Source organism: Dermacentor andersoni, chromosome 7, assembly GCF_023375885.2.
Source record: "Dermacentor andersoni chromosome 7, qqDerAnde1_hic_scaffold, whole genome shotgun sequence".
Classification (NCBI taxonomy): Eukaryota; Metazoa; Arthropoda; class Arachnida; order Ixodida; family Ixodidae; genus Dermacentor; species Dermacentor andersoni.
The window spans coordinates 122,293,073-122,310,545 of record NC_092820.1 but is presented as its reverse complement, the minus strand read 5'-3'; the positions used below and the strand labels follow the sequence as shown (position 1 = coordinate 122,310,545).

The following is a 17,473-nucleotide window of genomic DNA, read 5'->3' as shown; positions in this document are numbered from 1 at the left end:
GACATTCTCCAATACATTACAACATGGTGCAAGGTTAAAATGTCCTGGAGTAACACTTTTGGTTTCACGTGAAGAATAAAGTATGTAAGCATTAACTGGGTGGTTGTATCTCACAGTCCTACAAACTTACATTGGTATGCTTTGCTCATGTAGTAAATCAAGTGGTAATATGCGATACTGGTTGAACAATGGGGCAGTGTGATCAGAATGTTCAGAGCAAGACACAATTCTAGATGCTCATTTTTGAAGTTGCCTAATCGAATTTATTTTGTTTTTGTATGACCAGCCTCAAGAATGGATACAGTACCTTAAACGACTTTGTGTAAAATCAAAGTACATACGGCGTAAAACTTGATCATCAAAGCACTCGCGAGCTTGTGTTAAGCTGCAGCAGCCTAATTTAGTTGCATGCCTGCCTATAATTTTTTCTCACATTAACATTGCAAATGCCATGAAAACAGGCATATGATCTGAGAGAGGTTAACTGTACACTCCACTAACAATGTCCACTGCGGTACAAAGGCTTCTCCTATTGATCTACGGTAACCCCTGTCTTGCACCAACTGACCCTATCTTGCGCCTGCAAATTTCCTAATTTCATCACACCGCCCAATTCTCTGCCACCCTTAACTGCGCTTCCCTTCTCTTAGCACCCTATCTGTAAACCTGATACACTGCAAGTTTTCTGCCCTACGCATTACACGGCCTGCCTAACTCCATTTTTTTCTCTTAATGTCAACTCGGCTACCCCCGTTTACTCTCTACTCCCCCCCGCTGTCTCCCTGTTTCTTAATCTTGGGCCTAACATTTTTCGTCCCATCCCTCGTCTGCGAGTGTGCCCCTATCGTCTCGAAAAGCAAAGCGAACACCAATGATGGCGTACCTTGGCCATAGCATTGAGGCTGGCGACGCGCTGGACGCGGGCCGTGGGCCACTCCTCGACCGCCGCCATGGATGCCAGGAAGGCGGGGAACTTGGGTCGCAGGTTGGGGCCAGGGCTTGGGACCGACTCAACAGCCCGGGCACCGGCCCCCAGTGAAACTGCCGCGGAGGCAGAGCGGCTTCCTCGCAGGTCGCACTGCGACGAGAACGAGTCGCACAGGCCCAGGATGCCCTGTGTACGCCCGGCACCCACCCTGCGCTTGCGGACGATGCGCTCCCCGTTCTGCCGGGCCGGCTGCTCCGGCTTCCGCTGCTGCGACTTTGGCTGAGGCTTGGGCGGTGGCTGTGCCTTGGACTGCAAGATTAGCAGGTACCTAAGCAATGTGGCTCACATCTCGTGCTGCAAACCTGAAGAGTGATACACGTACACAGGCAGGCAATGTCGTGGCTGGTAATATGGGCAGAAATAATTTGACAATTTTATTTCAGTGCTATTCCTTTTGCCACTGTCACCAGTGGTCTGAGCGGCACTCAACGAGATCGGGTAGGTTTGAATGGAGCATGATAAGAATAGAACTCAACAAAAGGGATCCTTGCAATATTCCAAGTAGAGGAAGTTTGTCTTTGAAGGCTTTGGGTTGGGGAGGCCCCGACACCTGCTGTCAGCTGTACTTGGGTAGGGTCTGCAAGAGACTACCTTACAATGTGTACTAAGTGGCCGGCACTTCTGTCTATGGTGGACATTTTTCATCTTTTGCCACTGTGCATTGGTACTGAGGATATCATACATAAGATGCTTAGGGAGGCCAAAGTAAAGTCGAAGATTTTAGATGACTATCCAATGGATGGATAACGTACAACAAATGCACTAGCTCATTGTTGAGAGAGCGGTGTCACACAGAATGGATGTGTTTATGCAATGCCATTTTGGTCATGTTTTTTGCAAGAGATGCCTTGCGGCAAATTCTCTGAAAAATATAAGAACAAAAACAAATATGGATTGGTTAACTCCTCTGCCACTGCACCGCAAGACCAAGTCGGGAAATTGAATTGCACCACATCACCACATAAGAGTGTCTAACCTGAATAACAATGTCTGCAAGGGATACAATTTACCGTACCAGCCATTAGAGAAACTCAGCATGGCCAAATCTCTCATCAGAGAAACACGAATAGAGATTTGCTCCATAATCCTTGCTCTAGCACAGGAACATGTCAGGGACACAAACGTGAAGAAACAAGAATGAGTGAGTCAAGTGCAAGATACATTGCCGGGGGGGTGGGGAGCTTCAGAAACAGGAAGGCCCTGTGTAAAATATCTGCATGTTCAGATCTTTATGCTAGCACAAAAATCATGGAACCTTCCTGACTAGCCAAGTTTGAAGTCTTCTTGAGAAGTGCTCTTACTGTTTGTTTTTTGTCATGCTGCAAATTATGCCAACCCTAGCATCCGACTTTGCTCGTCATAAGTGTTGTGTAAGGCCACATGTTATTTCCACGTACATACATAAATGGTACGATGTACCACAGCATGCAAGTCTAGAACTGGGGTACAGGAGAAACACAAGGTAGGGGGGGGTGGAAGGGTGTCACAACTGGCGTAGAGTTTCTTACAAAAATTACTAGAGGAACTTTGGTGCTGCGATTGTTCACATGCCATGGGAGTGATGGGCAGAAGATTGATTGATCTGATCTTCGTACTTGAGGCTTCAAACACTTTTTGCCACATTATTTATTAAGCTTTATCTCTCTACATAGGTGGTGCCCAAATCAAACTCCCAGCGACCACTTCCTTGCAGTAAAAAGCAAATCTTGAAGGCTATGCTTTTTGCAGGCTGCACCTGCCGTAAGCGATTGCAGGAGCCCGAAATACGACACGGATGCAACGTTTTGGACACTATTTCCAAGGACTCACAGCACTTTAAAGACAGAAAGGCAATTTGTCTCCGCACACATCCATGCATTATTATGAATTGCGGCACTTATATAATGCAATACCTTGTTGAAAGCTGTTCAATTTGAAATATCAAAAGCTGTTGGAAATCAGGAGGACAAGGTTTGGGCAAATCCACGTACTAAGCATTACTGCCACGCTGGCAAAAAAACACGGACGAAAAAGGGACGCGGCCGAGCAAATGGCTCTAGCTTGCAAAATCTGCCCATTTCCTCTTCGGACAAAAGGGCTACGCTAGAGAACGGCAGGTCCTCAGGGCAATGAAGTTCACACGGGCGACCACACTTACATACCGAACCAAGTAGCCAAGAATAACCAAAGCTCTACTAAACTGCCCCGATTGCAGCTTATATAGAGACTAGCGCCAGAGTCCCCTTTCCAGTAATTTCTTGTAGCAAGAACTACGGCCAGCTGAGGTGTTTGCGCACCTTCGAGTTCCTACGCGCGGGCAGGGGGGCGGCGGCGGTCGCCTTGGCCGCCGCCTCGCTGAGCCGTCGCGAGGAGGGCGCCGTCCGCGAGGAGGTCGCAGCCCTCGCGGGCGACGAAGCCGCCGCCGCCGCTGCGGTCTCCTTCTTGGGCCGCTGCTTCAGCCTGCGGCCGGCGTCCGGCGCCTCCGAGGGCTGGGACGAGGAGCACCGGCGGTGCGGCTGGCGGCTGTGGTGTTGGCGTTCGTTCATCACGCCCGACGGTCGGCGGCTCCGACAACGCCCGTCGTCGACGCGGCCGCGCCGCAGCGTTGGTTCTCCGGCGCGCACGCCGAGAACGGGGGGGCCATCACCGCCGCGACCGGGACGACGACGCCGGGTTGCTTGCGAGGGCCACGCCAACTACTCCCACCACCAAACAGAGAGAGAGAGACACACGCAAGGAGAAAAGAGAACCGGGGAGACGGACGGCCCTGCGACAAACGGCAAGAACCCGGCACCCGACAGTCAGCACACACGTGGATCACACGCTACACAATCGAGCACACGTTCAACGCACGGACGGACACACGCAAACGCACATTACACACATACACACACTCCGTTTCATACGTCAGGTGCAACACTGTGGAAGCTACGCACGTAGTGCGGCCTCCAAGCTTTATCACTCCGCGCGTTGCTCACGCGAGCACGCACGTGAGGCTGCCGCGACGGGATGCAAATAAAAAACAACGAAAAGCAAGTTGATGTAAAACAACGTGCTAGCAGCCAAATAAGCGCACGGTTTGTCTGCTTCTACGGGTAAATTCTCATTTTCATTCAGAACTGACTTTATATATAACGTAAGTTTTCCCAAAAAGCGGCCACTGCAAAAAGTATCTCTAGCCACCTGATGTATGAAACGGAGTATAGACACGCACGTCCCTTGACGACATTCAGTATATGCAGCGAAGGTAAATAATAGTGAGGGTGAGTGCCTCTTGGCGCCCAGTTACACTTTGTTCCATACCTCCGCCCCCGCCTCACATTCGCGCCATTTTTTTCGTTGAGAAGCAACTCACCTTGACGGCGGAGGCCTGCGTTCGCTAAGTGCGGATGGCGTCCACGTCTTCACGAAAACTGAGCGCGCATCGACACACGACATACACACCACACGAAGATGGGTTGGGAAAGGAGGAGTTGACGAAGAGGTGATCGGAAAAGAAGGCACGGAAAATCCCCTCCCGATTCCTTTTCAAACGACCCCTCTATCTCTCTCTCAGAGCTGTACCTCCTCTACGTGCTGGGGAATGGAACTATTTCTCGAACTGCAGAGGGACAAAAGGCCGACGCATCACGCTCTTTCTATCAGGGGTGAAGCACAGCCGCTCCTCCAACCCTCGATTAGTCACTGGGGCACTGGGTACATGACACGCAGGCGTAGGTTTGATTCGGGCGTGAATGCGGGTACGACGATGGTTTGCACTGACGTCATCGTTGTAGCCGCCATGTTGGCGCAACTACACGGTGAGAACGCGAGAGCACGACAGGACGCGTTCCTACAGAACGCAGCTGCAACGCTCGGGGGGGGGGGGGTTCTGCCCTGCGCCTGGCACTGACGCCTGCAGCGTCCCAGAAGCGTCTCTGTCACAGTTGCGGCCGTGGTTGCGGCTACCCGCGACAGTGAATACGCTGCACTGACGTCATCGTGGCCGCTACCATGCTGCTGCATCGGCACGGTGAGACGCTGAGTGCGTGACGTCACGCCACGTAGATGCTACAAAGGACGCGAGCGGTCGCGAGATGACCTCCTGGATTGTTTGACGATGCCTAATAGGGTAGCATAGGCTGGCTTATATTTTCGTTGAACTGCATTGCAAGTGGACGCCTGGGACCCAGTCTTTTACGCGGACGCACGCGCCGTGTTGCCGACGTCACGCGGTCACTCTAGATCGAGATCAGGCGCGATCCGGATAGCGCACTGCTACACTGTCACTTTCGAGCACGTTCTTGCTCGATCCAGATCCAGACAATCGCGATCCGTGCATTGCGATTGAGGCCCTTGATCGAGATCGTAGGCTGACTACCATTTAGGTCCGAGAGTTCCTTTTAGTCCCGAGTCCCAGGGCGACTTTGCTTGCCTTCCTCATCATGATGTTGAGCTTTTCTATTTCAGCGTTCTTTAAAGCCAGGCACGGCGTGCCGTATGTGATGCGGCTGGCGAGCAGCGCTTGTATTATTCTTAGCGTGCCTTGCTCCTTGAGCCCGCTTCGTTTGCTCGAGATCCTCCTCTTGACGAGGTGTGAGAGTTGCGAAAGAGTGCGTCGTGGTCTCGGTAGGCTGTCATCTCCCCATCCGTCATTGCGGATGTGGAGTCCCAAGTATTCGTATAGTATCGACTTTCGGGATTGTCGTCCCGTTGAGGGTGACACTGACATATTTGATAAGCGCTTTGGACTCTCTCCAGTGTGCTAAAGTTTATCCAGACTATAGATGCCAAAACTCGATCCGGATCATTGCTGAACCGAGTAGCAGCGCAGCGTTTCATTGTTGCCCGGACATGGGAGTAAAAGGCGCTCTCGGTTGGGCAAACCAAAAGCTGAAAATAAAAATAGTCGTCCGTATGCGATTGTTAGCCCTAAGTAGTGTTTCGCCATCGAGACATACCAGCACCGGTTCGATGAGGAAACGTACAACCTGGGTTTGCCTGTCTGAAAATGCGCATTCGCGAAGCTGGGTGTTCTACTGTAGTTTTAGCCAAATTCAGTTTCTCAAGGCCGCGTCGTCTGTTACAGCTTGTCTAATCAATAAAGTAAACTGGTTACATATCTCAGTGGCTACTGAAAAAAAATTGAGTTACAGTGAGCGTTAGAGTAAACAAAGTAGTACTTAAATTACAAAACTGCCAAGAAGTGTAACTGATTACGATTAGCTACGTACAAGTCTGCTGGGTACTGAGTGACGCCGACGATCGGATGAAACTTGCCAACGCTTACTTATTTCTTAATTAGCCCCCTAACATTGCTCACTTCGAAAGGTACTGTCAACGACATCATCGTGTCAAATGTCACTAAATTTGGAGGGGTGGCAGCTCCGCCGAAGAAGAACGAAAACGATGTCATTATAGGGAACTTAAAGCATATCAGCAAGTTCATGGCATTTTCTGAGACGCCTGGTATAGCGGCCAGGACGCAGTTCCTTCTGCCGAATACCTCTTGTGAAAAAATTGGCAGTGGCTTAGCTCGGCTATGCCAGGATATACGTATACGTATATCCTGGCATAGCCGAGCGAAAGCATAGCGAAAGCTAAGGCATAGAACGGTTAGCCTTGGTTAATCTTGAGTGCAAGTCCAGGTTAGTCTGGTTGTCTAGCGATGTTGCGGCGTTTAGCCAGCCGTTCGGCGCGCTGTTCGTCTGTTTCCTGGGCGATTCGTTTCCTCTTCATCTCGTTCCGATGTCGCTTCCAGGTCTCCTCCTGCTTATCAAAATTGTCGCCGTCCATACTGCCGCCTCAACTGTGGCTGCGGCGCACGCGAGCTCTCCTTTTCAATCCTCCGACATGTTATCAGGCATGCGACGCAGCCGGCGAAGCGAGCGGAGGCGAGCGCAACGACGAGGAACGCGGTGTGACGTCATACCAAACGGCGTAGGCGGAAAGGCGCGGCGATGCGCAGCGGCGGAACACCTGTGGCTCGGTGCTACTAGTGGCGCATGCGTAGTAGTGACTATGGAGCGAGAGAAATATCCGCGGCGAGACGCGCGTTGTGACGTCATGTGCCGCCTCGGAGCACCGCCACGGCGAAATCGCAAGTTCGCGGCCAGTAAAACTTTCGCTTTAAAATTTGGAGGACACTTACGCTTCGCCTCTAAGAGTGGAACGCGATAGCATTCAACGATCCCCTAGTGCTTCTCACACTTTCCGGCAACCGCTGCTTATGTAACCGCAATGTTCACCGCGGAAACGATGGCGGCGAACGCTATATGCACGAAGGCGACGGGCTTTGCGGTTCTTTTTTCGGTGGTGCGCAAGGAACCGAGGGGGCCGCGCAGCTCCTACGAAGACAGATTTCGAGCGGCTGCTAGAAAACGCTATCGCGTTAAAAAGGGTTTGTGTTTTGAATATCCGCGTAACAGGATTATGCTTTCTCGTATGTTCAAGTTACAACCCGACGCTATCGTGTGAGTAATCGTTGTGTGCAAGTCGTACTTTACGATTTTTCTACGTATGTTGCTTTGAGAAATTCCAATGGGTTCAGTAATTTCCTAGCGCCACAGGGAGGGCCTGCGTGGTTGGGTATGCTCGGTTCGAAAATCTTTTTTTGCCGAAGCGACGTCCAACGCCGGATTTTTCTGCTACACGGGGCCCTTAACGCTATCGCGTTAAAATTTCTCCTGGATATCCTTTTCTCGAACACTGTTGATCATCCTGGCGTGCTGCCTCGCGCTAACAAATCGCAACCGCGTCTAGTTAGAACACCGTCCGAGGAGTGCCATGCGCAAGATGTACACGCAACGCTAAACTTTGCTATTGCTGTCACTGGTTCGCCGTTCGGCCGAAACTGATTTTCTTTTTATTGTCGTGCGCTAACTACACCAAATCGCGCAGCACCAACTCAAACAAACTGCTGCGCCTGGACTCATTGATTTAACATTCAACATACCCTGATCTTATTAAAATAATAATAATAATAAAAGCACACTGCGCAAATCCGGGCCTCGTCCTCTGCCCGACGCTGACAACAATCAAACGCGATCGATGGGAGGGGGGTTCTGTAAGTGCCCACCTAACGGACATGTCCATTTCGTCACCTGGTGAAGTTCTGATTGACTGGGCTGGGGTATGAGTCATAAGGAGACAGACGTCCCCAGTCAATCAGCACTACAGCAGCAGACAGAACGACTCCGGTTCTATCAGCCTCTTCCCTGCTCGCCCCCCCCCCCCCCCCCACACACACACCTATTAAAGGGAAGCTGAAGAGTTTTTAGAACTGGAAGAGTTACCGTGGTTTCGAAGGCTACCACAGTATAATTCAACTCCTAAGTTATTTCCTCGATAGTACACGTAGCAGCGCTGCAATCGGCGTTTAAATTTTCAGTGAAGCTCCTCCCCCCTCGCGCGCCAAGCGCAGCGGCAACGGACGGGGCGCGAGGATGACGTCAATACAGGTGTCACGTGAGCGCTCTATTCGAATCACACACCCCGTCGATACCTAAGATGACGTCACGATCGTCTTCGCCATCAGAGCCCGTCAAGAGACGCGCGGCGCCTGCCACAGACGCTGCTGCTTGTTTTTGCTAAATAAAGTGAGTAGCGGTAATTTCTGGCCTGCTAAACAATGATTTTTGTATTCAGGGGGTGAAAAATTGTAATAATTCGCTGAAAGTTCACTTTTTTTTAAAAGTGTTGAGCTACCCTTTAAACGTCTATTTTATCTCGACTGCTGACCAGTTAATGGTCAGCGACGTACACTCGTACTGACCAGCGACGACCAGTGGCAACTACCATGCGCAATGCGTTCGAAAAAAAAAAAAATTGTATGCGTGGCGTGAGTGAGAACTAAAAAAAAAAAAAGGCTTGCGCGTCACACCAGTACATTTAGGTACAATATGATAGATCACTGGTAGATGTCGTTACCGGTACTGTTGCTGCTGTACACCTTTCCGGTAACCAGTTATTCCGGAAACGGTTAACATCTTGGTCAAGGTAAAACCGCGAGAGAAAGGAAGCTTGTTCTGCAAGCCAGAAAAGGCGCGAAAGCTAACGACTGGTGGCGACACCACCGTAAAGACCCCGCACCAGTTCGTCGTGACGTAGTTTTACACCACGCCTACTTGGGCCTAGTTTAATCGTAGTTATCGGCGAAAATAGACTGCATATCGCACTTTAAAGAAGGCAAAGACTGCAATCTGGCAAGTTTTGGTAACTGTTGCTTAGCCGCAACGGCCGAAATACGAGAGAACACATTGAAATTTACGACGTCACACCGACGTACAAGCGCTGGGGTTCCGGCTCAGCATAGAAAAGAAAAAAGTTTAACCATATAACATTTCTATTCTAGTAATCAAGCGTATAGCGCGAAATTAACGGAAAACAAGAGTTTCGAAAGAGTACCAATCAAAACTGACTCAAGTGTTTCTTTTTTGTTTGTGGTCGCTTCAAAATTGGCAGGTTCCGATATTCCCCGTGGTCGTCCCGTTTCGTGCCGTGCCGAATAGCCAAAAACGGATGCCACTCAAACGAGCCTTCGGACGCCCATCGCGGGCAACGCGGGCATGCAGCGAGCGGGGCCCCTGCTTCGCTCTGCGCCAGTGACCTTCCACGGCACGCCGCCGGCCGCGGCGGCTGGCGATCGAGGCCACATCAAGCGGGAGGAGGAGGAGGAAAGGGAGAAAGAAAAGGCGACACCCGCCCCCCACTCGCCCATCTACGACTCGCGCCGACGCCAAGCAGACCGAAGAGGACGACGGCCCAGCGACGACCATGCGAGCGCTAACCGAGAACGCGCCGTGGCCGACCGCCTCCTCGCGCTCCTAACACAAATCCCAAATGATGCGCCGTAACGTGTTAGTAGTAGTAGTAGAAGTAGTGATTGGTTGTGTTTAGTACATTTAAATAAAAAATCTATGGGCACTTTGCTGAGCTAAACGGCGATAGGCGAAAGCCTATCTATGACTGCCTCTGTTGCTCTTGTCTGAACTGTTCTGCGAACGGACGCCGCCGTGGCCGCGAGCATGGGACGCAAGCGCGGAGTCACCGGCTGTGATCGATCACCGCTTTGCTGCGTCCACCACGGACCGTGCACGGACGCTTATGAGTTACTAAAGGCGTACGCCTTAATAAATAGAAAGGGAAGGAGATTATCGCTACCTGCCGACATCTGAACAGCAGCAAGCAGTAGGGGAAGGAAGGGGGGGGGGGGAGTGTAAGGGAGTAAAAAAGGACACGGTGAGCGGATGGCAGCTAGGCTAGAGTAATGAAGAGAACTTGTAAGTTACATGCGTGCAACAGAGCCGACTAGGTCAGGGGTATCCCACCGCTCGCTTGTGGAGTGCCTTCGTCGTGCCAAGGCGGCGCGCCACCCCGGCCCCCTCCCCTTCCCCGACAACACGGATCTCGAAGGACAGCGCACTTTACGTTCGTAACGCACCAACTTGAGAAGCGCGTACGTCCGCGAGCAGCTGCCTGCCTTCGATTAACTTCTCGGGAGAGAACTGTTAACGTTCCAATGTTGCTTACCTTTAGACGTGGCGTGACGCGCTACGCGGGGAAGCCACCTCACCGACCGCGAGGAGAGAGGCAGCTATGGTAGGACACATCCAAGAAGGGGGTCCCTGCAAGGGAGAATAACGGAAGGTTACACACAGAAGGTAGTCAAGTACAGAGGGGAGGGGGGGGGGAGAGAAAAGCCAAGACCGAAGAGCAAGAAAACAAAATAATATACACAGGGGCCAGTACAAAGATCGGGCGCTCGTAGCAGGCAAACATGAGTTCCGTAAAAGTTATTTAACTTCATAGGAAATGAACAAAGAAACGTAACGAAGGGTCATGATACCGAAATATGTAGTCAATAAAAATATTGTTCGATCAAACTGCACCAAACAAACACTTCTTTCTTCCTTTCTGCTCCGATACTGTAAATCACCCTTATTAGCCCACATAGCCGAAATTTGCGAGTATACAAGTACAAAGCGAAACACTCTCTTTCAGAACAAGCTCGGGAGACAACCACAGAACAACCACGAAGACAGCAGTTTTGATGAGAGAGAGAGTGAACATCAAATCAAATCTTGGGTTACACGTACTGAAGCAACACGCAAGATATTTTTCTTTAAGCTGCACCAATTCTTTTTAAAGATTGCCCACGGCAGATAGCACAATTCTAACTCTTGATTAAATTACTCGACGAGGAGGCCCTTACTTCTAAGAAAAATAAAAATGTTAGAGTGAATAATTATCGTAATTACGCTAATTAAAATTTCATATATTTACTTTGCGCCACATATTTCAGTGTACAAATTATAGCCGCTGAATTCGCACCGCACATCCACTTGGAAGGAATTATCTGGACAGCACCAGTTCCGAGATATGAATTTTTCAAACTGCCCGTCGAAATGCATTGGTGTCCCAGTTACTTTTGTGCTGCAGTGCATAAAACAGCGGTTTCTTGTGCGCATCACACTTGTGCGCATCAGCATTACGTTTTTTTTTTTTCGTTTTTTTTAGTAACATTTAATTAAAAGCTTCACGAAAGTCTCGATAGCTTGGCACAGAATCCAAGACGTGCGTCGTCATCATCACCATTATCATGATAATCGTCATCAGCCTATCTTATGTCCACTGCAGGACGAAGGCCTCTCCCTGCGATCTCCAATTACCACTGTCCTGCGCCAACCGATTCCAACCAGCACCCGAGAGTTTCCTAATTCCATCACTCCACCTAGTCTTCTGCCGTCCTCGGCTGCGTTTCTCTTCTCGTGGAACCCATTCTGTGAACCTAATGATCCAACGGTTATCAAACCTGCGCATTACATGACCTGCCCAGCTCCATTGTTTTTCTCTTAAAGGGACACTAAAGCGAAACAATAAATCAGTTTATACCAATAAATCATTGCTTGAGAACACTGCAGGCAATCATTTCAAAATAACAGATTCATTGTTAGATGAGAAAATGAAAATCGAAGTATCAGTATTTGAATTCCGCGCCGAAACCCCAACGCCGGTACGTCAGTGTGACGTCAGGTATACCAAAGTACGTTCTCTCATTTGGGCCGCATTGGCTGAGTAAAGGTTGCTTAAACTTGCTATGTTTTATATTTGGTTCCTTTAGAACACAATGTAGTCAATCTGTACCGCTGTATAAGTAAGTAGGCCCTAGAAGATGCCATCAAAATCCATGACGTCACAGCGACAAGGTGCGGAATCTTCAAGGAGGCGTCGCCACCCGTCTTTCGTTCTTGCGCTTTTTCTGGCTTGCCAAGCGTCTTATTGTGGTGAGAGTGGTGTTTTTAGTATCGTAGAAAGGTAATTTACTGATGCAGAAGAAATCATTTTTCTCTTTACTGTTCCTTTAATGTTGTCCCCCTATAGACAATCCCCGCGAAACGCTAAAAAAAAAATTAAAAATATCGACACCTATACGGCTGTTCTCGAAGTCAGCCCACGACTCGATGTCACTGCCTCCGAAGACGCGACACGCGGAAAGGGGGAGGGGGTGAGGAGGAAAGTGGCATCACGAGTGCCTTCCGTCTCGCATGCACTCCGCGCGGGCGGTGGTCGCCACGAATGAAATATGGCGACACACAAAACGTTGCCTGCGCCGGCGCAGCAGCAGCCAAGATACGTGGGCCCTCGAATATGGCGCGAGCCCGATAAAAAAGACCGCATATACGAGACGGAGATGTTATCTTCCCCATCCGCACGCTTCTATATATAGAGCTTCGCAGCAATCATAAATGACCTACCAGTACGAGAAGCCCGGGGCTAATGATTAATTAGGGAGAAGAAATGAAAGAAACGCTGCAGTCATAAATGCAGGGAAGACGGTGGAGGGGGGGGGGGGGGCGAGCAAGAAGCAGCTACACATTGCAGAGGACGATTGCGCTACCCGATGCAGGGAAGCTCGCTTCACCGATCGTCGGCACCGACGGGCAACGAAGGGAAGCTCTTGCGCAACGCGGTTTACGGCTATGCGCGCCCAGTTGCGAGCCTCGCTCTCCTTACGTAAGCGGGTGCGTTGCGCCAGCGTATAGGGTCGGACAGCGTACGAAGTGGTTTTTTCAAAGCGCGAGGCGCGACAAAATAATAAATATAGATGACAGAACCGGACAGTGCATGAACGCAAGGGTAAGTACGGAGCATTTACAACTGGCGCGGGAAAGCTCGGTGGTCACAACCGCCGCGAGCGTATCTCGAGAACGAGATCCTGGTAGTCAAGCGATTGCAAAAAGAAAGAAAGAAAAAAAAAGAGAACATCCAATATTCTTTTTATTCCGGACAAGCAAAATCTTGGAGGCGATGGCTATGGTAAGAAAGAAACACGAAATAAAGAATCCACTCTGAAATTAACCAGGCCCCGAAAAGCGAGCGCTATAGTTTCGATTTCCAACAACATGCGCGCCCCCTAGAAAAGCTAGCGCTGTTCCGATTTCCAACACCATGCGCGCCCCCTAGCGGTTTCCGTGCAGTCTAAAGCCCAGTGGGACGAAGAAGTAAAGTAGATAAGGTTGTTCCTATTTCTCACAATCTAATTTACACTCCTTTCTGATTACTCACTTATTCGGCTGTTTTCATGAATTTTAAATCGGGCATTACGCGGGAAGTGTGTGACGGCGTAAGCCTGTCGTGCTTGCCTCATCTCGCGTTCGCCACTTGCTCACCGATACCGCAGGTCGGTTCGCGCCCGGTGACCTGCTTCAGTTGCCCTCAAGTATCTGAAGATGGGGAAGATGCGACGGAAAAGCTCGATAGGCGTGAAGTAATGGAAGACGCAGGAAAGCAAGCCAACCAAGCGTCATGACGGACATGGCTAAACAGAGCTGTGCTGCTCTGTGGTGGCGAACACCAGGATTTCTAGTTCTGCCAGTGGCATAAGAACAGTGTAGCTCGTTTGACTCCCCCATGACGGTCACTAGGCCTTGTGCTGCCGATGAAATACTTGTAATGGACTTGAGTTCATGTTAGTTGGGCTACACTTTTCGTAGGAAACACTGCATACCAAGACTAAAGTAGGCAAAAAAGCACGATTTGTCTATTTGAATTGAGTTTTAAGAGCAGTGACGACGAAATCACGCGTAAGCGTATTTCAGTTTTCGCGTATCGCTTTTGTAACATTGATGGTGATATAGGTAACACATTTTGCCAAATTTTGTACCATCGACCGGTTGTAGAAGCTCTCAGAAAGAAAGGCTTTTTTTTTCGGCAGCTACACAATTACGCTGCTGCCGAAAATTTAAACCAGCAACGAAGTAGAATACACTTGGTTACAATATTAGCTCTGTGTTTGTCTGGCTGAGCTCTGCGCCACCCGCTGCACCGTGCAGGCCGCTCACGTATGCGCCTGCGCTCATCCGGTAAAACGCCCACTCCGCTTGCGTTTAGCCGTATACCGGAGACGTTAAAACTCTACTATGCGCTAGAAAGGTGAATCAGACTGATGCCACATCAGTTTCGACACGGTATAAGTCGTCTCAAGCGCTGCATGTATAAACGCTGGCATGTCGCATTTAGGGAGAGAAGAGACGGCTGCCGCCTCTGCCGCCGCGTGCTTTCCTCCACTATAGCCGATGGAACGCAAATCCTCGTAAACAGGTTCTGGCTTGTTTCGGACGAAGGGAAATACGACACACGTAAACGGGCACATTGCCGGGCTCCTTAGCAAAAAAAAGAAAAAGAAGGGGGGGGGGAAGAAAAAGGAGCCGTGACTTGTCTCGTTGCGCCGCTAGCCAGACTAAGCGAGCAGGTGCTCATGTATAGAAGCTTCCTAAGCTGGCCTTCATAACCTGGACAAATACTTGAACAACGAATGCCTCAGCGCCGACGACGGCCATTACATTCGAACGTGCCGCGACTGCCGCCTTATATACACAGGGTGTGTTCCCATTCTGGCCAGCATCGGAAACAGCCTGCGTAGCCTGCTTAAGGCCGCTTCTAGCCCAAGTAATGGAACGCGTTAGGACAGATGATGTGAAAGGCGCTTCTGCAACGTGACGCTACCTCGCGGCGACAAAAAAGAAAAAGAAAAGCTGAGAGAAGCCTACACTACACCTGCGCTTTAACTTTTGCATCTGCGAACTGATGAAAAGCACGACGTGACTTATACATCAAGCGCGTTAGAGTGGCTGCGTTTTCTTGAGCGCAGGTGATGTTTCCAGGCATATCATACTGACCGCAAATAAAGACGGCGTTAGCGGAAGAGAACACAAAAGCAGGCGTACTGTTCAGCCACGATCTCGTTCGGACGGCAACGTATGACCTGGATCGTTCTTGACTTCGATGGTGTCTTCGCGAAGCTGTCCTCTTTGACGTCTTCGTCAGAACTGGAACGAGACTATACGGCCGACGCGACAAGCGACGAATCGGCCTCCGCGACCGCCTCACCTGTCGTACGTCGCCGTCGCTCGAGAATCGCGTGCACGTGGGTTGGTTGCGACGGCCTCTGTTCGCTTTAGCCACTTTGCCGTCTGCGGCGAGTACTGGAACACAGGCACAGACTTTTCGCTGCTACCAAGAAGCCAGCGGGAGGGTCCCCGGGTCGCACCGATCGACCCGACCGCGAAGCCTTTTCCAAACACCGCGGGACGGACTATCTTTGTCTCTCCCCCGAGTCAACACCGAGAAGCGCGCGCACCCACACACGCACCGCTGTGGCGACATGGCGCAGACCCGAACTCATCATGGGCGTGGCGCACCATCATCTCTGTATCTGCGCTGTCATTTCGTCTTGCAAAGATTCCGCAGTAATGTGCACAGATGCACATATTATAAGTACAGCAGACACTCCACCGCGCGCTAAGGGGTGACACTTTTCACGTATACGAAGCATAAACCGCGTGTAAGCGATCTTGCGCGCAACGGCGATGAGCGAGGCGATGGTGGTGGCTGTCGCGTCCACTCGTCGCCTACAAGTCGAAACCGATGTGAGTGACGACTTACGAGCGTCGTCTCTCCGGTGCTCCCTGTATGAGGTCAGCAAATACGCACCGAAACTGGCATCGCACATTCTCTAATAATGTGCGTTGACTTGCTTTGCTTATAAAATATTTCTGAAGGTTTTGCAGTTGGCATTTTATCATTGAACGTATCAATTAAAATTCGGTCGTTTGCGCGTTCAGCGCGACAAGCTGTAGTATGTCACCCGATGTATACATCCTGTTCCTACTTCGCGCTATTGACTAGGCACTCGTGGCATTTCCGGGCGATGAGCGACGAATTCTAGATTTCCAGAACCGAGAGATCGAGCGACAAGAACAAGCGATCTGCTCGCGTGACTCGCCCGTTTCTTCACCCGAAGCCGTTGCTGTCGCAACCTAAATCGCTCACATGAGGCTTGTGCTTGAATGTTCGGACACGCCTAATGAGATCTTTTGTGACTAATGTTCGTTTTGAAACGACGAACCTGGTGTCATCGACGTCATCGCGACGCCGTGAAATCGCTCACATGAGGCTTGTGCTTGAATGTTCGGACACGCCTAATGAGATCTTTTGAGACTAATGTTCGTTTTGAAACGACGAACCTGGTGTCATCGACGTCATCGCGACGCCGTGACACACAGCAAAATTTGCTGTCGTCGTGAAGCGAGTTAGGTATAATAGAGAGATTTAGCTTCTCCGGTATTCCGCTAATCGCAGGTGGGCCGGGCGTTCAGCCGGATAGGCGGAGGCGCAAACGTGAGCTTCCTGCATAGTGCAGCCAGCGGAGCTCGACTAGACAAACACAGAGCTAATATTGCAGTAAACAAGTGTGTTCTACTTCGCTGCTGGTCCTGCATGACACAGCCTGCTCACGTTTACACCACCGCTCACTCCGTATTCCGCCCATTTAGCAGTATACCGGACACGCTAAATCCATACTCTGAAATAAGTTTAGCGTAATAGAGGGCTTAGAGGAATAGCGGAATCAAAATGCACATGCGCAGAACGCTGTCACCCGTAGCGTTTAGCGCACGCACGCTATTTCTGCGATATAGCAGTTTTCCGCTTCCGGTATTCCAGTAGACGCAGGCGAGCGGCCCGTTTTGCCGGATGGGCGGAGGCGTAAACCTTAGCGGTCTGCACGGTGAGGCCACCTTCTGGCGCAGACCTCAACCAGCCAAACACAGCTAATATTGCTGTAACCGAGTGCAATACATTTTAAGCATTAAAGAAAAGACGTATTCACGATTACGCTGCTGCCGAAAATTTACTTAGAACAGCAGCTTGGGCTTGTTGGTTTTCCATCCTGGTGTTAACAGCGCAAAACGTAGACGGGGACTCGAGGCGAGAAGACGAGCGCAGTGCTTCTCGTCTTCTCGTCTCGTGTACCTGTCTACGTTTTGCGCTGTTAACACCAGGACGAAAATTTACGTCAGCAGCAAAATAAAATACTCTGCTATATTAGCTCTTTGTCTAGCTGAGCTCTACGCTAGCAGGTAGCGGGTGTCCACGATGTAGCTAGGACCGACAGGGAGTACCTGGCGGCCGCTTCGCGGGCCTGCTGGACGGCCCATTGCTGGTCGGCGAGTAGTGAGTTTCTGA

General features: G+C 50.5%; 1 protein-coding gene and 1 long non-coding RNA gene across 7 annotated transcripts in view; one reads left to right on the top strand and one right to left on the bottom strand.

The window, feature by feature from the left end:
• Hers (Histone gene-specific Epigenetic Repressor in late S phase) overlaps positions 1-17,473 on the bottom strand; it is a 262,505-nt gene that overhangs the window by 22,296 nt on the left and 222,736 nt on the right. For 5 of the 6 annotated variants that reach the window (XM_055072494.2, XM_055072493.2, XM_055072492.2 and 2 more), the window contains 3 exons: positions 10,478-10,572; positions 3,265-3,734; positions 884-1,237 (listed from right to left, as the gene is read on the bottom strand). In XM_055072494.2, coding sequence (XP_054928469.2) covers positions 884-1,237; positions 3,265-3,513 — 603 coding nt within the window. In that variant the 5' untranslated portion in view covers positions 3,514-3,734; positions 10,478-10,572. Of the gene's footprint in view, positions 1-883; positions 1,238-3,264; positions 3,735-4,322; positions 4,464-10,477; positions 10,573-17,473 lie in introns of those variants that run through there. The other variant, XM_055072496.2, reaches the window with a different exon arrangement.
• LOC140219500 (uncharacterized) lies at positions 4,879-9,871 on the top strand. Its single transcript, XR_011895813.1, has 2 exons — positions 4,879-4,979; positions 9,410-9,871. It is a non-coding gene; the product is annotated as an uncharacterized lncRNA (long non-coding RNA).